Here is a 26121-nt window from a genome sequence, read left to right on the forward strand (position 1 = left end):
TGAAAACTATACCCAAAAAAACCTGAAGGCCTTGAAATGGAGGTCCTCCCAAGCAAATGGGAGATAAAGTAGAGGGAAACTTGTAAAATTAAAAAAAGCAGACTGTTTAAATAGGATATTTAGTAAAAGAAACAATACATTTCTTTGAAAAGTCTTTTTTTTCATTGAAATAATATTGGCAAGAGTACTTGAGGGTCTTGTTTAGAAAATGAGAGTTAACATTGAAGGATTTAATGGCCCTGGGGAGAGGTTAAAGCTCTTAAAAGTTCATTTCCAGGGTTCCTAATATCTAAGGGATTTTAAGTGCTGTAATTCATTTGTAAAGTAATAAAAATTGTTCTAGGGAAATTCTCAGATGCTAATTAAACTCCACAGAAATACACTACCTATATTCCCTTTCATTATATGAAAAAATGTCATTTTGTATGGATGGATTATACACAGATGTAAACATAAATTACAGAACCACCTGGCCTGTTATTACATGTGTATGCTCAAGGGAAAACCAACACTGGCATACCATACCAGCTTTTATTGTTTATAGCTCTGTGACCTACCTTTCTTCTCCCTCTCCAACTTTTGCAGCAGGCTCACAGTTTGAGGACACACAATATTTAGTTCATTATTTGTGAACTACACAGAGCTTTCGTTTGGCAGCAAGAGGAAACAGAGTACCAAAAGCAGAAGTAGTGTATTAATCATGTCCTAAATAAAATTATTAAAAGCTTGAAAGGAAACCACTGGTTATTTCATTTTATTTTTTAAGATTAAACTCATCTTTGCCACTCACTAGATTAGTCTAAGAAATATTTAAACTATTGCTATAATCAAATAGAGTTTCAGAGAAACAAAAATACTTTGTGAAATTACATGAACTGCATATAATTTTCCTTTGGAAGGAAAAAAGGGTTAGAAATCTTCTATCAACATTGAACCATACTCTTTCAATGTCTGCAGATCAAAATATGTCTTTTATCTCCCCCCCTTTCCAAGCAGCATTTTGTTCGGAATTTATTTCACTCCTGTTCATATAATCCATTCGAAGTGAACTTTTTATTTTGGTTTGGTTTTCCCTCCCCCCCCGAATTTCCTTCACACAGGCCTCTAAAATTTGCAGATGTCATCTTTAATGGAAATGAAACAGATTTACATCCAAAAAATGAGGTTTGCATTCACCACGCATCCCTATTACTTAACCTTTGGAAACCTGAGAGTGAAAGTGCTTTGCTTTTAATTACAGATGTTCTGCTTTTAGCAGCACTGTCCCAGTGTCTTTGACTCTGTCCTGGTTTCAGTGTGTATCTAGGTGCTCAGCTTATCCAACTAGTTTTGGCTTCCCTGTACCTGCAGCATCACTTTGCTACACTCTGACCAGAAGCTTGTTTTCTTCCCTGGTGCTTTACACCTGTAGCCCAAATTTGGACTTGATCCCCTCCAAAATACCAAAGAATATTATTGCTGCAGCAGCATTACCCAGGCATGAAGTGATCACAGCAACCTTCAGCACTGAAAGGAAGAGAGCCAATGTTTTGGAAATCTTGACAATAAAAAAAAAATAATAACTTTTTTTTTAAAAAAAGGGGGGGACAAGGATTTATGAAGTCAGGATGGAAAGTCAGAGAAAAAAATTCAGCTTTGGTGTGAATGGTGGGGAAAAAAACCAAGGTAGTAGAAAGAGTAGCAGAAAAGTCAGCTTTATGCTGTGTGAGAAAAGGAAGAATCTGTCCTAGAACAGATCACAGATTTTAGATTTCAAGTTTTTATTTCAGATATTACTACGGGCACAGCCCAATTTAACAGATCTTCTTTCCTACCCATTTATTTCCAACAGTATAGCTACCCTGCACAAGCAAGCCCTGGAAAAAATAGCAAGGGATGCAGAGAGAAAGGAGAATGATCTTCAGCTGGGAAAACATAATCAGCCTGTTCTTCCAGTATTTTTCCTGGGTGCTGCCTGTGCACCATTATGCTACTATAAAGCTGCACAGTACATGAAGCTTTGGCAAAATAATGTCACTGTGGAGAACTAGCAAGGGACATTTCCACCAAAAGTGATGGTCGCCAGCTGTGCTATAAGAGAACCCAAGGTATTTTCTGCTCTTACCTTCTCTGCTTTCATTATCCCCAAGTTGACTTTTTCTGTTATTTTAAAAAGTTAAGTAGTCTATCATTACAAAACGGACCAGTCAGCCAAATGGTGAGGTCGTTTTTTAGGCAAGAAGCTAAATCTTTTCCAACACTGTAAGTGTCCTAAATCTGAATAACAATTTGCTGTTCTCTTAAATTGCCTATAAATGTACATTGTTATTGTTATTTCCTTTTCTGTGACTGCTCCTTTACCTTATAGTTTTGGCCAAAAGTGATTTTAGGTAATATTGAAAATATAATGAAGAAAAGCCCAGCCCATTTCCAGTCTCAGGTCTGCAAACACAAGATACTGGCTTGTGTGCTTATCTGAACTGGAGCTTGGTTTGCAGCCTTGAATGTTTCCTTCCACCATCAGTCTCCTAAACAGAGAATCCTCATCTGTCAGCTATTTCCACACCATTATAGGATTGAATTTCTGCTTTCAAAACAACTGGGGAGAAAGGAGAAATTATTTTAAATGCTGGAATGGGAGCAGATGTGTTCACCAGACACAAGTGTATTGCAGTCCTCTGGACAAAGCAAACTAATGCTTAAGATCAGGCAACACAAAGCTATAAATGTCATTGCAGCAACTTCAGGCAAACTGAAGAGACCAGAGAGCTTCCACAAGCAAAGTTCTTGGATCACAAGCACCTAACATTGGTGGTGATGCACATTTCTCTCCTTTCCATATCACCTATTCTAGATTAATTACAGATCATCAGCGATCTGTGCTGATCCCTTTCGCGTCAGAGGTCCAGATGAGATGACGCTATCCTCCTAGTCCCTTTGCAAGGTGTCAGCACCAAAACAAGAACAGGAACTTCCTTGCAGGGCTGAAGCAGCGCAATCACTCTTCTACCCTGCCCTACAGCTGCAGGGCTTGGACCCCTCAGCCATCACTCCCAGGCCACCCAGCCCCACCAAAACAACTGCGGCAGTTCACGCTGTTTGACATCACTGCTGGCATGTTCATCTGAGACTGAAGGGACTGAACTGGCTATTACAAGACTCTTCTTCGGCAAAGTGGTCTCTCCAGAGCTGGAGTGAGGCACATCATGTGTCTATGCTTCATTTTCCTGGAACTAAACCCAGATTGCAGTGTGCCACAGATCATCTAGTTATTTTCTTCTGATGCCAAATCAGGCAGAGATTAAATGTAACACTGTGTAACAGCTAAACAGGTGGGATTAGAGACGTAAGCACCCAGGAGAGAAGCAGCAAAAACATATGCAAATACCTATATACTTATTTTTCAGAAGAGAAAGGCAAAACACAGGGAAAACAAGTAGATATATACATTATCTACAAAACCTAGTCAAATGCAATATTAAAGACCATTAAAGTTTTAACAAAACAATCAGCAGTGCCAGATGTTACACTTTCAGGAACATACCTCCACCTGCTGTGTTATACATAGGGCAGGATTCACAGCGTTTAACTTGAGGCATCATGAGGAATCTGGGGTACAGCCCTCTTCAGTAATCAGTGCGGAGACATAGGCCTACCCCATGAGCATGTCACTGCACCCTGAGGTGGGTGGGGTGAGCTGTCCTCCAGTGGTGCCTCCTTCCCCACTGACTGTAATGATACCTAGACCTCCAGCTGGTAGGTAGCAAACTTCCAAATGCATGTGAACTGAGATGAAGTCAGCCTATAATGCATATTATACAATATTTCTGTCTATATATACAAGAAAAAAAAAATCAGGTTTGAAATCCTCTCTTCTTTTCTTTCTTTTTTTTTTTTTTTTGCCTGCCCTTTCATGTCTCAATTTACCAGCTTCACAGTGTATTACAAAACCCTTTTTACACATAGACACAAATTTCCTCCCAGACACACTTATTAAGCCCTCATTGAAGGTGAAACAGAATTTCACATGCTATTCCAGGGAGGGTGGTTTGACTGAGGAGTTTTTCCGCATTAACCTCCAGAGAAGAGGGGCTTATCTGTCACACCAAGGCATTAGTGGTTTGTAGCATTCTTTAGGTATTATTGGTGCTACTGATCACAAATGCACATGGAGCATAACGAAGCTATAAGTGCAGGTCTGAACCTGTGAAATGCTGAGCAAGTTCAATCACAGCTGACTGCTGTGGGTGTTGAGGGGATGCTGAAAGAAGTGATCCATGCATGCTTGCAGGATCAAACTCCAGCCACACAAGTCATCTGCAAAGAAATTACTAAGAGTCACTAAAAGCAAAGCATTTGTCAAAGCCCTCAGTGGAAAATAAATCATTTGAGGACTTAGAAGGCTGACTTCAGTATTTTTAGTAGAATATCAATGTATTTACTCTCTACCATATTTTAATTCAATTCATCAAATAAATATTATCCATTAAAGATTATACACCTGTGAATCAGAAGGTGTAAAGGTCAGCCTTTCCAATTAATGTTTAAAAAGAAATCTTGCCCTTTCCTAAAACTGCAGATCTGTGTATGTAACCTGCTTCTCTTGTCTGCAAAACTACAAAAAAAGGGAGCTTGATAAAACACGAGTCTCCATTCATAAGGCTTCTGCCTTTGAGATCCCCATGGGCTTCCTGCCCACCAGAATACTCTTCAGAAGCAAGCCAGTGGGGTATACAGGGCAGTTGTGGGAGATGCTGCCTTCCCAAGGTAGAAAGAAAAATTTGCAAAGTTCAATAGGCCAGATCTCTCTTTGAATTATGGCACCGTAAATCTGGTTTAATCCTGCCAAAAGCAATGGGGCTGTGCTGGATTTACACTGCGGGAGTCTGAAATCAGAATTTGGCCTGCCATGTTCAAAGTCACAAGGACCTTTTCCCAGTGCTTAGGAGATCTGGCATCAGTTACACTTACACTTGTTCAAAGAGGATGTAAAATGTCACCATAAGTGTGAAATGCAGCACTCAAGCAATGAGGGCTTCAGAGCTCTTCTGCACAGACATCAATAACTATGCAATGCAGCAGGCAGGAGAGCATCAAGATGCAACGTTGTTGCCTGACTGTCCTCCAAGACAGAAAAGCTTTACTGTCGGTGGCATGGGGCAAAATGACATGACTTTAGCACTTGTGCAACTCTTGAAGGAAAGGGAAAAAAAAAGGCCTGTGGCTATTTTATTCCATGACTACTGCAGTCCAAAGGCTGATATGAGACAATAACACCGCATATTAACTGTATGTTATTTGGCAACTGAACGGTTGGTCAGAGTGAGAAAATAATTCGTGAGTAATTTATTCCCATCTACTCACCTACAATAACCTGCACTGGATTATTTATTTATAAGGTAAATAAAACAGAAAGTGCCTGGGTCTCTCAGCTCACTAAACCATTTTCTGAGGAAAAGCTGCCACGGTGGCCAGTTTAGTTCTTCCCTGTCATTCAATTAGACCCTATTCTGCCCGGTTAAATGTCTCAGATTCAGTTAAAAGTGACCTGTAAAAGAAAAAGGCTGTTGGCTTGTGTCCCTGTTTATTTCTTTGTGATGCACAAAGTGTGGACAAGAGGGTCTTCTCAATAAAGGGCTTGGCCCAGACTCTGGCACCGAGCCTGCAGGGAAAAGGACAGCCCACTCCTCTCAGATATTCCCACTGGCCCACAGCAGCCCAGAGGCCACTGTTAGCCACACCATCTGGCCAAATGCACATTCAGGTGTGAATTGCTGTGTGCCTTGTTTCTCCCAGAGGGGGAGACTTGTATCAGATCCAGCTGCACCCTGTAGAGGCTCCCCTAAGCTGAGAGTTTCAGCTGGCCAAAGATGCTGCTCCCTCTACATCTTGCCCTGTTCAAAACAGTAGCAGGAAGGCTTGTTTGTATAGTAATTCCCCAGAACAGTGGCTGGGGCCTGGGAAAACTGTGAAATGTCAGCGATATGAAGGAATAAAATAGCGCAGGAGGGCGGGGGTGGAAATACTTGGCTGGACTAGTTCAGACTGGTTAGTTGATTTAGCTAACACCTATTTAACTTCAAGAGCTAATGAACACTTCTGAGAGAGGATGGCTTTATTAAAGATTCAATTACTTTCCAATTAAGACGTAAGAGTCATATTAAACGTCCCTGAAAATCCCACAATGTCCTCCAGCTGCATGCAGGAAAAACCCAAGCTAGCATCCTTGACAATTCCAAGGTAAAGCACAGGCAAAAATAAAACCTTAAAAAAAAAGCACAATTATCAGGGGTCTTTACCCTTCCTAAGGAACAAGAAAAGGGCTGATTCTTTCGCAGCTCTCTTCTACGTGCTCCTTTCCCTCCTTGGTTTTTCTCTGTTGCAGATAATTCCACATGATTAATAGGCTCTTCTCAGTGGTGCTACACACAGTTAGCTCTTTTAATCTTTCTTTGAATCTCAGACTCTCTAATCCCCCAACTCTTCAGCCCCATGAGACTACACCTGAGGATCACAGAATAAGATACTACTTTCTGTTTTAAGTTTCAATCTGCGGGTCTGCGACAGAAGGAAGCTCAAATTTACCTTATCTGCCATGATCATAGAGGAGCCTCCATGGATGCCCAGGATGGGAGTGAGGGTCTGGGCAGAGATGAAGTCCAGGATCTGGGCAATGGCTTCCTGGTCGGTGTCATCAGCAAATACCACCCCTTGAATCTTCCGATCTGACATGAGGTCACAGATGCGGGTGATGATGCTTTTGGGATCTGTTTCATTCATGGCCACCAGCTCTACCCGAGGCACCACTGATAGGTGGTGGAAGTCATCTTTCTCGTGGGCATCTTTGATGGCCACTTCGTCTGAGGTCCCCACCAGGATGACTGCAATGCCAATGCTCGGGTGGCTTTTCTGGGCATGGGCCCCACTCCCTGTTGTCGCAAGGACTGCCAGCACCAGCCAAAACCTTGGAGAGTAGCACTCCACCCTGGGCCTCATCTTTGGCACTTACACTCCCTGAGTGAGGAAGAAGGAAAAGAAAAAGAAAAGAAAAAAAAAAAAGAAGAAAGGGGAGAAAGTAAGAGAAAGAGAAAGCGATTAATTGACAAGTCAATCATACACTCAGCCTACAAGGCAGATCCATTGATCTTCAACCACTAGCCCTCCACCCACCAGTCCCTCTTGCCTGATACCCAGCCCTTTGGCTACATTCAGGGCTCTGTTAAAGTCGAGGTGGGGCTAGACCAGTCCAGCCTCTACTTCAGAGTTTGGAGTCACTTCAGAGAACAGCTGTCAGCAGAAGATGGGATCATGTCATCTCTCAAGTCCCATGTCACTCTGAGACCCAAGTCAAAAGTGATAAGAGAATTGTCCTTTGATGGCTGATTGGCTGTCTTTGTGAAACTAGTCGCTTATGTCAAGTCTATGTCTAAGTGCTCACCCTCAACACAAAGGAATTACTGGTGCTTGTGATCAGTTTGGCCTTCTGCTAGAGGCATAGGCAGGGATGCTGAAGGGACCAGGCAGATAAGGGTTCCCTTTTACTTTTTCAGCATGGTTCCCCCAGGACAAATGGGCAAGGTCATTGGATGCCCATGTATGCTTCCTACCACCAGGACACACACAGCTCCAGTCTGTAGTACAGTCAGCCATATGCCTTTCACCTATACAAGGTTCATTTCTTTTTAAAAAGCCAGGAACACAAAATTTCCTGGCCGGTTATGGCCAAAACTGGATCAGTGCAGTGTGGGGAAGACAATCCCTCCAAGCCCATATAACAAATCCTTTTGCCCAGAAGCAGGAAGACCCACAAAGCTTACAAAGATTCACTCTCAGCTACTACAGCCAGGGATGTTACAGCAATCTTTTCCCTGACCACGTCCACTTTATTTTGTAATCATAACAGTAGAAATGGAAAAACCCAATGAGGTCATCTCTCCAGCCCCTGCCTGAGCAGGACTGTTCCCTGCAGGATTGTTCCTAGCTCTTTCTTTATTCTATCTCTTTTTAATAATAGTTCACATTTCCATAGCACTTTTCATCCTCAAAGCACTTTACAAACACTAAAAAATTAATTCTTTCAGCACCTATGCAGTGTAAATATCAGACATCCCCCCAGTCTGGAGACAACAACAGAGCAGCATCCACCCACCCTCCCACCACCCCTGTGGGAGGCAGCACTGCTCAGTGTGCCCACCCAGGGCCATGCTGCTGTCCCAAGGAGATTTCAGGCATTTAAAATTAAAGAAGGCTCTTCCTCAGCACAAAAGGTCCTGCTCAGCTATTCATGCCCATAACTCTGTTCTTCAACAGCCAGGCATGCTTGCAATAAATACACCAGCCCTGCGATTGTTGGCACTACACCTCTGGCCTTGGAAGTCCAGGAATGAGACCCTTCAACACTGTTTACTGCTACACATGCCTCTATCAAATGAACAGAAGCCACAGCAGCAGGGAGAAAGCTAGCAAGACTTTGGGGAAGCTGGAAGTCCATGGAACAATCCTACCTGGAACCAGCCACCCACAGGGAAAGGGCACAGGAGGCCTGATCTTGCCTGGTCCAGGAGAACACGTAGGCTCAGCACTTGCTCCCTATTGTCATGCTAAAGCAGAGAGAACGTATCCTGCATTGATATTACTGGATAAATAAGCAGATAATAAAATAGATAATAAATATGCACAGGAGGAACCAAATCCGCTTAGGAGGCTGAAAGGGACCACAAGTGTGAAATACCAATCGATTCTAAACTCTCTGACAGACTCACTTTCTGAGAGATGCTCACAAGGAGAACCAAGAGACTTTGAGAGTTTGGCAAAATGAACAGCTAACTTCATTCCGGCAGGACTGTTATCTTCCAATTACGAGTCACTAAATTAGATTCCTTAACAGTGAAATGCAGTCCCTACTCCTGCAATGCTTTATTAACTTTAATGCACTCTATACGCTCTCTGTCTCTCATTCTCTTGCTCACTCACTTTAATGCTGTATTTGTTCTCTTTAAAATATGTCTCCTGCGATCCCTCTGCATAGAGTCACAGAGTATATTATGCTTCGTTAACCTGGGAGAAGTCTGTGTTTGGGCATAAAGGCAGACACCTGCCATGATCACCTGCATACCTCCTGCATCACTGCTATTTGAGCCCTGGGTTGGAAGGCTCCACAAAGTATTCCTGGTGGGAGAGGGGCTGGGAAAAACCTGCACTCTGCTCCCTGGGCATCACAGCTAGCCATGACAGCTGTCTGCCTTCACGCCCAAACACAGACTTCTCCCACAGGGAAAAACGCCAGCCAAGAAACCCATTCCTTTCTCTTCACCTGCATCAAAGCCATTTACCTCTGTGCAGCAGAAAAGAGCCCAGATCCTGAAGAGCACAGAGGTGCCAGTCTGTTGGGGCATGGGATGTGCCCCCCAGGCAGGTTTCTCCATTCAAAACAAGATGACTGAGTTCCCTGTACAGTGCCAGATCCTCAGGCTTTGGACAGATATGCAGGGAGCAGCCAGGGCTAGGAATATGCTAATGTGAAGTAGAGGTTGTCAGTGCCTCCACAGTCAACCTGATATCTTCAATTTGGATCCTCGGCCATAAGCCCCCTCTGGATCAAGCAGAGCAATGCCTACGTAGCCTCTATTGTGCCACCTGAGACAGGTCTCCCTCCATCTCTCACTCACATCCAACACTTCTGTCATACTCACAATGTTCTTCAGGTGCTCCATAGGCAGTCTGCATGCCAGAGAGCAGTGTGCTTCTGAGGGAATAACAGGTACCATGCCCAAGTTGGGCTCCCTCATGGGATGGGACCCAGGGGTGCAATAAGGCAGGGGAATGCCAATAAATCACACCCAACTCAGGGCTGAGTGGTGGTGGCCACCATTCAGTTCCCACAAGGCAGCAGCAGATTCACGGTGCAGAGCTGAACTGCTCAAGGACCACAACAGGGGTATTCATGGCGTTACAATCCCTTCCCTACCCTCCTTGGGGCTACCTTATGTTCACAAGCAGTAACCACTATCCACCTTTCTGTCCACATGCAAATGCTGGCTGTTGGAGAAAGGGACAAACGTCCTCGCACCGACCCCATCTCTCTGATCTGGCTCACTACAAGCCCCTCTTGAATGTCTGCTAGTACAGGAGAGGCAGGGGTGAACCAGCACAGACTTATTACCAGAAGAAGGTGACCCCAGAGCTATTGTGATAATGTGTTACTGCATACACAGCAGCAAGTTTTATCCATTACTTTCTACACTGTTCAAATGCAAAAGTTTAAAGCACCCAACCAAGGAAGCACTGGAGGCAGCATGCAGAGCTTCTCGAGTGGTGTTCCTGTTTCCAGTGAGGAAGAGAAACTGAGAAATTCACAAATACCTGACAAGGCTGCAGTTGTAAAACAGGGCATTTGCCCTTAGCTGTTTCAAGGAACTTTAATTTTGCTAGAGTATAAATTTACCAATCAAGAACAATTTTTAAAACATGCCAGTATATTTTATTACAAAGTATTTGCAACGCAGTGTTTGGAATCTTTTCTGTGATTTTGTCACTCTGAAACAATTTAGCAAACCCCAAACTCCAGTCTGGTAAGTTAAACCCTTTACACATTACTCCACTCTATTACATTGTCCCTTACTCCCTGTAAAATAGTATATGACAAGGCCATTAGACAAAGTGGTTTTACAGACATATCTGTATTTAGGTATAAACACGCCTGTAAAACCATTATACCTCTATAATCTCATTTTACTCACCAATAAAACATATCCACCATTGTAGAGGAATGCAGCATCTAGTTAGTGCTGCAGAGCAATGTTACACAATCACTGTTAAAATGGGAAGGGAAAGCTAACTTCTCTGACTGGAAATGCAAGAGGAATGTAGGTAGTCAGACAGTAATTATTCAGATTGGAATTTATCCAGGACCAAAGGTTAGATTGCTTAAAAATATCATGAGAACCTTATTTGACACTGCATTTTTATGTGGATCAGACCTAAGTTAAGTATTAATAGAAAATTATTAGGCTACACAGGCAAAATACAGCTCAGCATTTGGAGATATTTCTGGACAATATTTCAAAATACAGAAAGTACACAAATAGGTCACTGTGCATTCAACCAGGCTAACTGTAAATAAAGTACTACTCAGGCGGTGTACAGCAAAGCTAGGCAATCTTCAAGTCAGAGAAGAAACCAAGGCAGAATGCAGGCTGGTCCCAGGAGTTTGAGGGCAGTTCTGTCGCATGCTGGTGCTGGTACCTCCCTCTGCTGCAATTGTGCCAGCTGCGTAGCCTTGCACAATAGTCCCTTGGGAGGGTATTTGCAGGCCCCTAAAACCCTATCTCCAGGCTCAAGACAGCAAGAGGAAAGGAAGTTCTGTAACATTGCAGTCCCAGACAAAAAGCTGTCTCGAAGGCAGCTTTCCTAATTAGGAGGAATACAATACTTGGGACGGGAGGCTGAGCAGTGTGCACCAGTCACCAGCAAAAAAAAATGCAGGGGCATAGACCCTGTACTGGAGAAAGAACAGCATCACCTACCTCCAGCCTCCGCCTCTTGTACTTCCCTGGAGGACCATGGGAAAGTTCATATCCTAGTACTTCTTGGCCTCGGCTCACTGGGAGCTTTGATGGGGTCCCAGCACTGGTTAGAGTTCAAGCCACAGAATCTGAATTCAACAGCTAATTTTGCATCTGCACCAACTGCAGTGCTAATTCCCAGCCCTACTCTCATCCCTGATCACTAGCCCAATTCCAAGACTCACCACCACCCTCAGTCCCACTACTACCTAGAGGCAAATGTCCTGCTGGCCCCACTATTAGCCATCAGCATTACTGTACTGTTCGGTATTTGTTCATCTTTGACAATATCTTAATTCACACTGGCTTCATATCTCAGACAGTTTGAGCAGTATGGGCAATGAATCAAAAGGCAATCCTTGTGTTTCAGGCCCTAGTTGGGAGCAGGAAGAAATCCATCTCACCTGTGAGATACTCTACAAAGCTGGAAGGTGCTTTGTGCCTGGTTTCCAGCACTCCACCAGGGAAGAGCAAGTGCACTAGAAGAAGCTATAGGGAAGTTAACATTGCACTAAATGTGATACTGGGCTGTCTGGCAAAGAAATACCAGACCAAAGAAGAACACTATTTCTTTGTTTACCAGCTGCAGAAGACTGGTGCATATTTAGTCTTTTTGTCTACTGCCTCCCTTACAGGTAAACTGCAGGAGCTAAGAAGACCCATGGCAAAGAAAGGGACAGGACTGATTGCAGCCTCATAAACTGTTACTCCTAATAGCTGGGGCTTACTATAAATCACACCATGATTTACACCTAAATTTCTCCAGCTCCCTGATTTTTGGCAGCCAAATTTCAGCTTAGAACAGCCTCCCATTCTCAAGGTTACTGCCATCTCCCCAGTCCAGACACACTGCCTATTGCATACCTCTGAAGAAGCATTCCTCACATTCTAATGCTGCTTTAACCATTGCCCTACCACACCTTCAGCCCAGGCTGTTTGTATGCTGACAAGTCTTGTGCTGCTGTTCCCCACATTACTCCTTACCAGCTAGGTGACCTAAGCGCCCATTAATCTTCTTCTGGCTCACAGCCCTGGTGTTCCAGGAATTTTGTCAACAGAGACAAAGAAGAGGGGGATGGATCTGGGGCACGATGGATGTGGCTTGGAAGTGGCTGCACACTTCAGGTGCTGATAAACAGAAGAAATGATGCTGCAGGAAAATCTCCGTACATTTAAGGAAGGAAGACAGCAGAGACTAGAGACAATGGGAAATGCCATACACAGTGATGGATGCAAAAACAACCCAGCACCTAGACCAAAATGGTTCATTATGGTGACCCTGAGTAAACAACCCACAAGAGCATTTCAGTAGTTTTAGATGAAAGCTGGTGCAGTTCAGTTTATTTTAACTACCTTTGTACATCACTTATATTATCATTCTCATATATAAATGTTGCTATATAGTGGTAAAAACATCTCCCGGAGGCCTTTTGGGCAGGTCTTCTTTCTGCTCTTCACAAACACTCCCTCCCCAACATGTACCTTTGTCCATGCCTGTAATAACCCACAGACTCATTTCTACCTAACTTACAAAATAATTCCTCTTTTCCCTTATTTCTCCCAAGTCAATCTTTTTCTTTTGAAGAATACATTACACACCCCCAACCAAAGCTTTCAAAGCCCTCGGAGCTCTCTCATTACCTTGCTGTTAGCTTTCATTCCATGGACACTGGGTGGAAAGCAGCACATATGTTTACTTCTATTCCCAATTTTTTTTTCAAGCTTTTCTTTCTTTATTAAACCAGGTACAAACTCCTCCCCGATTTGGGTAGCCTCAGATTCATCCTATATATCATATATTCAATTCCTGCCCATCTCCAACAGCTATTTTGCCTCTGTCTATCCAACAGGTGTATTCAAGGAAAAGGTGAGAAAGTGCTTCCCTTTTTTCTGCCCCATGCAAAGCAGAAGAGTAATTCTCTGCCTACACTTAAGGCAGTACAAAGAATGCTTTGATCACCAATTAGACTCATATCATTCCCAACAGATGAAGAACTATGTCTCATTATTGTAAGCTTGCCCAAGGGTAAGTTCCCAGTGTCCTTCCCACTTCCTCCCACCCACATATTTTACATATTATGGGTGATAGCTGACACAGCCACAGCCTGCGAGCTTCTGTTGAGACCAACGCCAAGTGATTCATAGAAATTACAAATTAAAATCCTCTACTTAATACTCTTGCCCTTCCCCCAGTCACTTCAGGATTGCTGTCTACAGCATATGCCTTAACACACTACCTGCTCTGAAATGACTCAAACAATTAGATTAACACTGCTAGGAGATGGCTTCAAGGCTCACATTTAGAAACATTTCCCTAAACTCAACCTAAATCTTCCCTTTGCTCAGCTATCCTGTTACTTTAATATCTTCTTGATTCAGCCTAAACAATTTCTCCCTCTCGACTCACTATTTCCACCCTGAAAATGCTTGTAGATGGTTATCTGATCACCCCTTGGGACTTCCCTCTGCTGCAGCAGAAGTTCAGCTGTGTTCATCCTTTCTTGTAAATTGAGTCCTTTTGGGTCCTCATCAGGATGAGCAAGGGAGGATGAAGGTAATGGCTGGGCGAGGGAGAGCAGGACTGAGTCTCACCTGCTTTACCCAGGCTGGCACACACATGCAGAACTGCGGGAGTCAGTGTCACACACACAAAAGCCATTAAGTGAGACAGCAGGTCAGTCTGGCATTGCTCAGTGCCAACTTCTAAATGCCAGGGCATAGAGGCTTGGCACGGCCATCACTCCCTGCAAGACTGGCTTGCAGAGCCAGGCTGGAGCCATCATTCCCCTGGCAGTGCCTCACGCCCCCGCAGCATCCCACTTGGACAAGTTTAGAGGGATGAGACAGGCCCTCCCTGCCAGAGACTGAAATATCCTCACCACCTGGAGGGTTCAGTTGGCACAGCTGTCAAATGCATGCTCCATTTGAAACAAGGGTTTCAAATCTTACGAGATGTGCACCGTTTCCCACTTCTGACTGTTGTCTGCCCCGTCTCAGAACCAGGTCCAGGCTCAGAGTGAGATCATCCAAAGCAAGGGACATGTCACTGTGTACACGGGGCCCCTCCAAAGGGATTTCAGCATGGATGAAAGTAGCTTTGCCTCCTGAGGTACAAGACTAGGCTTAAACAGGCAGCAGAACACTGCACCAGAGTAACACTGGTTTTGCCAATTAAATCAAACTGGAACAATTTGGTAATTCATGTGGCAATCCCTTCTTTCCTTTAATTCTTCACTTCCAGTTTTGATTTCCAAGCAGAAACCAACACATTAATAACATGAGGACATTAAAGACTGATTTTCAAAAGCTAGGAATTTAAACACTACTGATTCATTAATATCCACGAAAAACACACATTTAACTTCACTTGGAGAAGCACATCCTTGTCATTTCTCATTATTTGTTGTATTAATTTGAGGGTTTCTATTCAACTTCAATCAAGTCTGCATTTTGTACATTGGCAGATTGTTATATTGAATCTCAAAATTTAAAAACTGAAGAGAATTTTCACTTCCAGTGGTGGAAGGACTTACTCATTCCCCAGACTCTCTCATGCACCTCACTCAGTTCATTCCCTGCATTGTTTCCTTAAAGGGAAAACACAGAGCAGGCAGATGGAGACTGCACTGTCTCCTGAAGGCAGCTGCTAAACGCCATGCCAGTGCTGGAATCCCATGGGTTACTCAAAGTCTCACATCAAGAGACAGTCTTAAGTTCTTTGGATGCCAGATGTAAACACTGTAAAAGCCAAATCACAAGGTTTCTTAAAACATACCGTAAGTGGGAAAGAAAATACTATTTTTCTTTCTTTAGGCAGAAATTGAGTGAACCCTTCTTTCACAATGCTGAGTATCCTCAGTAAGGGCATCTGAACCAGAGTGAGACAGCCTCAGACTGCACCTGCACTTAGGATACAGTCATCCAGTTTGCCACCAGTCTCCTCAGACATAAGTATGACATGGGATAAATCTTTCAAACATAAACCTGCCCATCCCTTAGGAAAGATCTTCATGGGTGCATGTTTCAGTCTTGCCACCCATGCAGCAAGGGCAAGCTAGGAGAAACTATTTGTACCGCCTGTGCTCCTTGTGGCACTGTTACAGCAAACCTTAAAGAGCCCTAAAGTAGAGCTCACCAGACCTGATCAGGCTCTCATAATGGTGTTACAGACAGCAGAAATGGCAGAGAAGGTGGCTCAGTGACAGAAACACCAAGATGTAAGGTGTACAAAGGAGCTGCTAAGTGGAGGCAGCAGGGTAGAGAGAGAGATGAATCCTGTGAGTTGGTCCAGGACAAAGCCACAGTGCTATAGACACTGATGTGCGATGTTTCACAAACTGCCAGCATCCCCAATGAGCATCATGACCTCTTGATTTCCACCGGTATGCAACATTTTGGAAAATGGGGTTTAGTCACCATGAAACCCATGAAAATGCCAGCCTTCCTTGTGAAATGAGACAGGGAATTAATCTGGAAGTGAAAGGTAAAAAGATGTGGGTTTAGCATGGTCAAGAAGGCATGCTACAGCCATCGGAGCCAAGAGGGGTCAAAAGCTGGCTCTGATCAGGCCGCTGGAAATGATGGATGACTACCCAATAAACTTTGTTGTGAGTGACCTTCCTTGTAATTGCCCGTGCTTTGTCACTTCCCTTTTCTTCACTCCAATCCTTGGTAAAGGATTTTCATGTTCCTGTTATCACTACTTATAGAAAAACAAAACAAAATCTACCTAGATATAGTAACAAGGAAAACCTGATACACGACACCAAAAAGAGTGCCATTCAAGATACTTGGAGTTGTACACTCCCAACCTAGAAGTGTACAAATCCTGAAAAACACTTATCCTTTTAGAAAAATGTGAACCTCACAAGAAATACTAATGCTAGGATGAAGAGAGAATTGACAACTGCAAACCAGGTGGGGTTTTCTTGTGGTCTCATTTTTCTTCTCCTTTTCCCTCTTTACTCTCACCACCCAACACTCTCCCCTTTCTCTGTCTTTCTCTCCTTGAGTTCAGTGACCAGCAAGGCACCAGCCATCAAGCTGCTGGATACAATATGCTTTCACAGTACATTAGTGCTGTGCGCTGGACCATGCTGTGCCTGCAATTGTATGACAGGTCAGGGCCAATTCATCTTACTGAGACCTTCAATCAATAGGATCCAGAAAGCTTTCCCAGCTGGAGGGACCCAGCCCAGCAGCCACTGACCTCTCCCTCCACTCAGCACTCGATCATGTTTATAGAGTTTCAACGATGGAAGCATACACAGGCAAAGCCATGTCTGGACTATGGCTAGTCACTGGCTGTTGATGCTTCAGGGACAGAGATGGGAAGGCCCAGTCCAGTGCAAGCAAACAGGTTAGATTTGGCTCAGATGAATGGATGCATTTTTTCCTCTGTTCTCCATTTTCTCTGGCCTCTCAAATTTGTCCATGCTGGCTGCTTCAGCCACCTTTCCCAGTAGCTCACCTAGCTGTTCATTCTTCCATGTGCCAGCCAATGTATATGAGGCATACCAGTTCATATCTCCTCCCAGCCCAGCTCCCCCTTTGGCTTCCTCAGGATGCAGCTCAGCTCCCTTGAGCCACAACCCATTCACACAAAAGTTACTATAACTGAAATTTGCAGCAGGGAAAAAAAGCATTAGTAGCAATGATTTTTGAGAGAATAATGGCCAAGACCTGACAACTGTCAGAATAAAGAATACCCTACCAGTAAATAAAAATTAATACTATGGACAAAGTGTAGCCATGAGTTAGTTATGCTTTAAGGTCAGTTTATAATTTTAAAACAGCATAAGAGGGCTTAGTATAAAAGAAAATTCAGAATTTCAATATTCCCGTGAACTTCCTTCAAACTACAACATATGCTCTAATCTACCACCCTTCTCAGATTTCTCCATTCATCACTTATCTCTAATCCACTTTTGTCCTTCATGGCTCCCACAGTCATACCATTCCTCACTTTAAGCACTGTTATATTTTTGGTCCACCCTTCATACCTCTTAGCTCACTTACATTCATGCTGTTAGGCATCTGGTTTTAAATCTTGAAAGCATGGAGGGAATGAACCACAACAAGTGAAGTCTTGTTCTAATCCCTCATACCACCATCTAAAATCAATAAGCATTTTTTGAAAGTGTAAACAGCATTGTTTTCTTCCTCACCCTTTGCCTTATTCTCCTCATCAGAAAGATGGAGATGCATCTTCTCTGCTTCATACAGTTAGAATGTTTAATTATTTATGGTATTTAAAGTACTTTTGGTTCTCAAGCGATGGAAGCTACAGGAGCTGAGATTGTTATTATTGCTTTCCAGTGCACTTCCCCAAAGGCAGCAATGTCTTCTTGTGAGATCATACCCAACGTTACTCACAGTGTCCCAGGAGAGTGTATTAAAACCTGTATGTCCAAGATCTTCAGGACAATAAATCCTAGTTTAGCTAGGAGCAGAGAGAAAGGAATTGCTGTAATACCATAAATAGTTGTTGGTTTCCAAGCAAAATCCCTGATATTCAATATCGACTTTGCCACATTGACTCAAACTGCAAAATACTGCTGATCAGTACTTTCTGATGAAACAACATGTTGTCAGCAAATGCTGGTTTGTTAAGCTTATTCTTATGAAAATATCTCAGCTCAAAACACATTTTCATCTACTCCAAAGAAGTTTCCTTGCTGGCAAGAAAGAGCAAGAACAATGGAGAGCTTTGGAGAGCAAGGCAAAGCTGCAATGGGTAGCCAGTCTCCAGGGTCTGGGCTGGAGGTGAAGGTCTTCTGAGCACCAGGACGCAGCCAGTCAGCAATTTTAATTCAGACCTAGAAATTTCCTGTTACATCAAGAGATCTGCCCTGTAGGTCTGCCATGGATCCAGGGAGTCTGGTTCCAGCAGCTCTTAGTGGAAACGTAAAGCCCAGCTCCATCTCAATTCATTGCAGAAACTCAAAATGTTAGATCTCCTAGCCATGAGGCTCAGAAGTGGAGACTCTCAGACCCTGGATTTAAACAGATCTGGGAACGTGGCCATACCAGAGTCACCAGGCTTTTATACCACATTTAGAAAGCCCTGGGAGCTCTGGTTCCCACCTAAACAAAAATCCTGGTCTTACACCACAGAGCCTGGACACCCAAGAATCCTGGCTTGGGGCTACAGTGTCAGAGGTGCCAGAATTCAGGGATTCATTACAGAAGTCATGCCCAGACACAATTCTGAGGGCCCACGGCCTCAGGCCAGCCCATGAATGAAAGCACCTCACAGGTGCAAACCCTACAAGCCCTGTGAGCCAGAGGAGAAAACATACAACTTTGAGAGTTTCACTGCAGTTATTAGTCCCTTTTATCAGTTCCTCTGAACTTGTAGTTTCCCAATATTTGCAGGGAGAGGGAGGGAATTTTGCCATTAATTTCAGACTAAAACAAAGTTTCTACCTCTGAACATCCCCCTGCCTGGAAAACCTGCTTGCAGCCTGTTGCCCTATGATTCTGTTGGACTTGCTGCACTGTGCCTGGTGAACACCTGAGTGAGACCTGTGGAGAAACACAACTGGTTTTGAGGGGTCCTGGCAGCCACAGGGTATCTGTTGTCATTGACAAGTTCACAGAGAGCAACTGCTCTGCTTTGGGGAATTTTTTTAACCAAAGACAGACAACGAAGACTGGACTCAAGAGGAAAGATGTTGTAGTCCACCCCAACTGAGACTCTTCTTCCAGTTCCCATCATTTTCTAGGTTATGATGCCAGAAAGCAATGTTGAAAAACTAGCGCGCTCCCACCGCAGAATTAAGTATAAGGCAAAATGAGGGTGTGTATGGGGTTTTTAATAGATACACACACTGTAGATATTTATATATATTTGTTATTATTACTTATTTTTATTGTTTTTTCTCTATATATTATATATGTTTATGTGTATATAAGGAGTACACATGCACTCCATCTCATCTTGGACCAGCAGATGGGACTGCCTTTCTTTGAAGGAAGAAAGCAGGTGGGAGAAGCAGCTCATTTTAGGATAGCCAGTAAACCCTTTCCTGCCAGACCTCAGAAGGTACCAGATCTTAAATGCACTAAATCCCTGAAAATTTCCTGAAAACAGCCCTGGGAAAAAAAAAAAAAAATGAGGGGAAAAAAAAAAAGTGGGGACAACATCCCACTTCTATCCCTTTTACCGCTAGGCTGTCCTTGTAGGAAATTAGCTTCCAAGATAGAAACCCCAAACCTTACTGCCACACCAGGGGTCAGCCCCTGGCACAGGGCAACTGCTTTCCCTCCCGAGAGTTGTTTCTGGGGTGGAGGCAGAGGCACCACTCAGCCAGGAGGTGGGGGTTTAGTGGGTATGGTGTCAAGGCTGTTTTCACGGTGCCCATCTTGAAGCACTACAGTAGCGCTGTGGTGCCAGTCCTGTCTTGTGAGGGGCTTTTGTACAATGCTGAGGTTATAGTGCCATATAACCATCACGTTAAAGCATTCAGCTAACGACAGGCCATAGCCTTTAGCTAGGTCTCACCCTTGTTTGTATATGACAGTACCAATATTGACATCCTGAACAGCCAAAGATTATATGCTGCAAATATCACCCGGCCACTAAAATGAAGTGGAAAAAGCAAATCAGATTGCCTATATGAACTGCCTCTCCAAACTTTGCCTTGAGCACACCACTCATCCCCCTGGAACTTCTTGGGGCTCTGCTCACTTTGGGGTTTCCTTGTTTCTCCTTCTCATTGCAGCTTTGACACTTCTCCAGACCAGGTCTGGGCCACAGTGCTGAACTACAGCCCCATGGGGTCACCAGCTTCAATTTGGGGGAAAAAAAAAAAAAAAATTAATCCTTATCCCTGAGATGCCATGCTGGCTTCTGCAAAGCATCTTTGACACAGCCCCTGCTTTGGTGTCCTGTCAGGATGACTCTGTGACAGGACCTCGTTTCCAAGCCAGGAGACATTTTTCCATGCAGCTGCATTGATTGCTACATACATGAAGATACCCAAGTACAGTAAAATTTCCAGAGGCTTTTGCACTATGCATTTCCACTACCTCTGTGCGAGAGGGGTATAAAGCCCCTCTGCTCTGATGTGGCAGCATTTTAAACCCACTTTGCACAGGTGCTAGCACCTTTGTGAGGGAGTGGGTGTCACTGGAGGGGGCTCATGATCTATAAACACAGCACACATCTAGATAACAGCCTCTTGCCACTCTCCCAGTAATATGTGTCTCAGGAGAGAGGGGGAGAAGCTAGAACAAACAAGACATGTATGCATTATCACCTGACTACATTGCCCGGTGTTGCGCTGGGATTCCCTTCCTCTTGTTTGTACTTTATCTTCTGAGCCTGCAAAGCTTCAGGGACCTGACCATATTCCTAGTACAGCCCTGCCACCACCCCAACCAGAGGCCAGGGATATGTCATCGAGACTAAAAGCAATACCCATTTATCACTCCTCCTTTCCTAATTAAAGGGATCAGAGGACATATCAGATCACAGCTGAGCTCCTGGCCATGAAGCTGAGGTGAGTCGATAGGCAAGCTGTGCAGCCCCTCCAACTAATTCATTTACCCAGGCTGGCCTGGCATGCAGCTAAGGGACCATTCTCTCCAGATCCATCTGTCTTACAGCTTCCCCCACTGTTAACATTGTTATTTATTTATAAAAATCAATTGCCTAAAAGTATACACAAAAAACCAAAACTCAAACCCAAAATATCAGGTACCCTGACATTAGCAAAAGAAAAAGCACTCAGGCAGCACACAAATTACCCAAGGGAGGTGGTCAGGCTTGAGTTGCTGCCAAGATGACACCTGTAGGGAAACAAGCCACTAGATGCAGGGAAATGGACTGGAGGGTCCCAGAGCAAGGGCTGGGGGTGGGTGGAGGGGTAGGCAGGGGAGAGAAATAAAACAAGAAATTAAGCAGGCTGGTTTGCCCATCACTAGTTATTATGCTTTACAGAATTTACAAGTGTCTTTCACTCCTTATCTCTCCTGAAGCAGCTTCCCAAAAGCCCTACCTGCTTCAAACCATCTGGCCTGCTGTACCCCATCCCAGCAGATTCCCAGCCAAAAAGGCTTCAGTACCTACTGCAGCAGAGCAAAAAAAGAGCCTTATTCTCTAGCCACTCTGACCTGATGGATGCACCCTCCTCTTCCCTCTACCTAAAGGGCCCCCACTCCTCTCATAAGCAAAAATAATCTCCTACACAAGCATACACATCATAGCTTTCAAAGCAATGCCCCTTCCCAACCATTCCTTTGGCAGAGACCATGAGAAGACAGTCCCATCTCCCTCACACCCTCATGCCAACACCGGCACAACAGCAGCAGTGGTATGAACAGAGGATATATCCCATGCCAACAAAAATGTGAAATGAAGAGTTTGATGGTTCACCAGGTGGCTTTGGACTTGTCACAGCAGCGAGAGAAAGGTGCTTGAAAACCTGGCACTAATCATCATCTCCTGGTCTGGTAGTACAGGGCTGCTGGAGCAGTTGGGGCTGAGTACCAGATGCAAGGTGACAGGAGTGCGGAGTAGCAATCACACAGGGCAAACATGGAGGCAATGAGAACCACAGGCTTCCTCTGGGACTGCAAGGACATGTTCAAGCAGACAGCACATTTGGAGCAAGAGCAGAGGAAAAAATGCACATACCAAACAGTTAGGGGAGCAAGGTAACGAAGAGAAAAACCATCTGACCACAGATTATAATGAGCAGCATCAAAACATTGCAAGAAATGGGTGAAAGAAGAAAAGTAATTTCTAGAGAGGACTCTGCAGCATAAAACATAGTGCACTAGTCTGCCTACAGAGCTCACCATCCCAGACTTTACCTGCCCCAACACAGTATCAGCCAGAACCACCACTAGCGTCAGTGCTCATCCTTGTTTCACACAGTCCCTCTAAAGCAGGGGTCCTCAAACTACGGCCCGCGGGCCGGATACAGCCCCCCCAGGGTCCTCAATCCAGCCCCCAGTATTTACAGAACCCCCCGCCCCCTCCTCCCCGCCAGGGGTTGGGGGGGGAAACCAAGCAGCCGCAGATGACTGCCTGCCACTTCATCCATGCGCCGGCCCCCTGTTTAAAAAGTTTGAGGACCCCTACTCTAAAGGGCCATCTGCTTAGACATTATGCCTGAAAACTCAGATGACCACCAGACAACTGTACTCCATACAAGTGAAACCTGCTGTTGTCCAGGACACTGAAGGAAGTAGAGGAAGGTCCTTGCCTTTTCTGCACTGCTTGATGTGTCCCAAGAGACAACCTTCTGCCAGTACAGAAAATATCATCCCATACTGCAACCTTGCCTAGAGGTACCCCCTTTGGGTTTTTTCCCCCCAGCCTTCATTGGATTTTTGCCTTTCATTGGCCTTATCGCAGCACTGGGCATGGCAGCTAGTTGTGTGGGCACAGATGTCACAGAAGTCTGCTGCAAGTCTACAATTGGTGGGACACGGGGACCCCATGAAGATGGATGTGACCATGCTTCCAGCTGGATGACTGAGCCGATGCACTCTTCTCCTACAAATGTTTCAGCCAGAAAGGGACTAAAAAGAAAAAGGCTGCCTCAGTTGCAGCCACAAAGCAGCTCACACACGTGCCAAGAGCAAAGCAGATAGTGCTTGCAGATAGATGAGCTGCATCATAAAGAAAGGGACAATACAGGTGCTTTCCCCTTCCTTGGTCTCAGGGTGCTTCCCTGAGTTAAGGTGTACCCACTCCCCAAAAAGGTCATTAGCCTGCACCCTCCTCTAGTTGTACGCACTTTTCTGAGGAGACAGGAATGCTTGGTTAGACGCAGTCAGTGCCTCCACTCCTCCATCACAGGCTGACATCCATTCCAGGTGCAATGTACACAACCACACACCAGTTAACAATGATCAGAGAAAGAGGGGACAAGCTAAGGCAAAGGAAACAGCAAGGCAGAGAAAGTGAGAACAAGAATGAACGTGGAAAGTGAGAGAGATGGTGAAAAGAGGAGATAAGGATGAGAGAGAGAGCAAAGAGGGAGTTACTTTGCAAGCAGTAGCTAAAATCTACCAACGTTTACAGCAAATGATGCATGAAATACACTGTCAGGAATGTGATGCCCAGAACCTACTACTGCTAAATATTTAATCTGATTGGCAGGGAGCCATTAAAACCTCAGTGTTTGGATCTTGGGCTTCTATAGAGCAACAGGTCATTCACTGTAAGTGCCATCACCCTTTCCAACATGCAGCATTGTGCAGGAAAAAAGTTATCAATGGATATTAAAAGCAGCAGAAATGAGCTACAGGAAAGACCCAGCGTATGTACCTTGGCTCCCACTGCAAGCTAGAGACAAGTGGAAGGCTGCTATGCTGAGCATCTTTTCCAGAAATCACAACACACTGCTGCAAAGATCTCATACAATGCAATTTGTGCCTCTCAGGCACTGTAAAGTCATACAGACCTGTGGTACATTGAGGCTGGTGCTTTACTGGCCCACACTTCCCTGCATGTAATCCCTGAAGTCAATCTGCAAGCAGACCAAAGGCTACTTCCAGCAATCAGTTTCTACCGTCGGCTGAGCATGAAGCAGGTCAGAACATCCTATATATGTGTCTCCTAATGCCAGCATATGAGAGTGCAGCGGGCCTGGTGGGGTGCATGCAGGTATGCAGCCCTTTGGGGCAGGAAACCTCATTAGCCAGTACCGCAGTGCAGTGAGGGGACAAGGGGACAGTCAGCTGCTAGCAGGAGCATATACATGTGTATGTTTGCACATCTAGTGCAGGCTCCCACTTTGCTGACCCTACCCACACAACCTTCAAAGCAGCTGCTGTCCATGTCAGCTCTGGTAGCCCTGAGCTGGCTTTTCTTCTTGGAGCCACTTCTTGGAGCTTTGCAAAGAAGAAGAATTACGTTTGGGCAAAGCTTTTGCAGTTTCAAACTACAACTCGGTTCTGACTTGGAGACAAACCTGGGCATTCAGAGATACTCTGAGTAAAGAGATAGACTTTCTTCTTAATCACTTCTAGAATGAAGGTGGTCAGTGGGCCTATTTATTTATTTACATATAACATAGCATTTTAAACTTTTCAGAGCTAACTTAAAGGTAGAAATATTCTGCTCTGCTGTAGAGAGCTCCAGCTCACATTCCTCACCATCATCCAGTACACCAGCAACAGGAGTGCAGTTCTTCCTAAGGGTTCTACAGGCCCAGGGCATGTGGTTGACTCACTGCACTGTCATTGACAAGTCACAAACTGCATGAGCCCAGCAGCTGCTTTCCAAAAATTAAGAAATAAATAGATAAATAAATGCATAAGTGAATAGTAATGACAGAAATGTAGCAAAAAGCAACATGCCCCATACTTGTTTCACAGAGGACATGGGATTTTACTGTATCCAAAACCCCATATCATGCAAGGACATCTGCAAATCAACACTGGCTGCAGAGCCTTGGAAGTCTGGGATGAGGTCTTCACCAGTAGCATAGCACTGAGATCTTCTCTAGGCATAGACCTTCCAGGACACATCATAGACTGGTATTCACAAGCATAAATCTCCCATCATATCCCTCTTTCTATATTTCTGGCTGCTTCCTTGTCGCAGCTGTTCGAGGAGCTGACTTCATCAGAATATGCTTTGTGAAGCGCTTTTCTGCTCTGTATGATGCTTTTGCTTTATTTCTTTCAGTAAGTGCCAAACCACTGAAGAATGCCAAGGATAGAGCTCTGAAAGTCAAGACCAAGTAAAGAGTAAGTATTTTTCTATGGCATCATCAGCTGAAAAAGTCTCAGGGCACCTCACAAACACAAAAGAAAGTGTGAGTTTTGAATACAGCTGTGTGGTGTGCATGTCCATCATCCCAGCTCACAGATGGAACAAGTGTGCTGAGTGACTTATTCATGGGGCTCTGACAAACCCTGCTATTGTTTAAGATTTGTCCAAGTCCAGCTTGCCATGTTCCTGAGAAGATACTGCCTATAACTGGCAAGGCAGAAGATGTGTGCCTGTGTTTCAGCCATACCAGTCAACAGCCTGACATGCTATCCTCAACCAGCAATGAAGGTGGGTTTGCCAGACCACCAAACTGCTGCAGGAACAAACTGCTGGGACAGGGATGGGAAACGACTTTATCAGCCACAGCTGTTGATAAGCTGAATAAAAGCCAATGCATTGAAAAGTCAGATGAGACCCTGCTGACCTGCTTACTATCTGTACCACAAAATGAATCTTCCCTGTAGCCCAGGACAATGCAGCGCTTCAGCCTTTGCTTTAAAAGGTGCTCTTCAGAGTTTACAGCGAGAACCTGTTCCTCTAATCCTGGGCTCCTGTCACTCTTTGAACTTCCTCTTAAATTGCCCAGGAACTAGCTGTGTCACCATACAGGATACAGTCACTGTCGTGCAGGGAATGAAGCTGAGGCATTTATTTTACAAATGGTCCTCCAAACAGGTATCACAAAAGAATAAATTTAGGATGCATCAAGGTAGACAGAGCCATTCACCAAGAGAGACTGGAGCCACCAGCTGAGATACTGTACCAGTTCATGGCTCTGTTTCTTATTCTCACCTCTTCATTTCACTTGGAAATGTGCTCAGGCTTAAAAGCAGATCAGGA

At 44.4% G+C, this 26121-nt stretch overlaps 1 protein-coding gene across 1 annotated transcript in view; it reads right to left on the minus strand.

Moving 5' to 3' along the window:
- Window positions 1-26121, minus strand: part of LOC129784819 (glutamate receptor ionotropic, NMDA 2B-like) — an 86929-nt gene that overhangs the window by 43292 nt on the left and 17516 nt on the right. The window contains exon 2 of the mRNA XM_055809188.1: window positions 6565-6993. Within this exon, the coding sequence (XP_055665163.1) occupies window positions 6565-6975 (411 nt within the window). The 5' untranslated portion in view covers window positions 6976-6993. The remainder of the gene's footprint in view (window positions 1-6564; window positions 6994-26121) is intronic.

The sequence above is a fragment of the Falco peregrinus genome, chromosome 6, assembly GCF_023634155.1.
Source record: "Falco peregrinus isolate bFalPer1 chromosome 6, bFalPer1.pri, whole genome shotgun sequence".
Taxonomy (NCBI): Eukaryota; Metazoa; Chordata; class Aves; order Falconiformes; family Falconidae; genus Falco; species Falco peregrinus.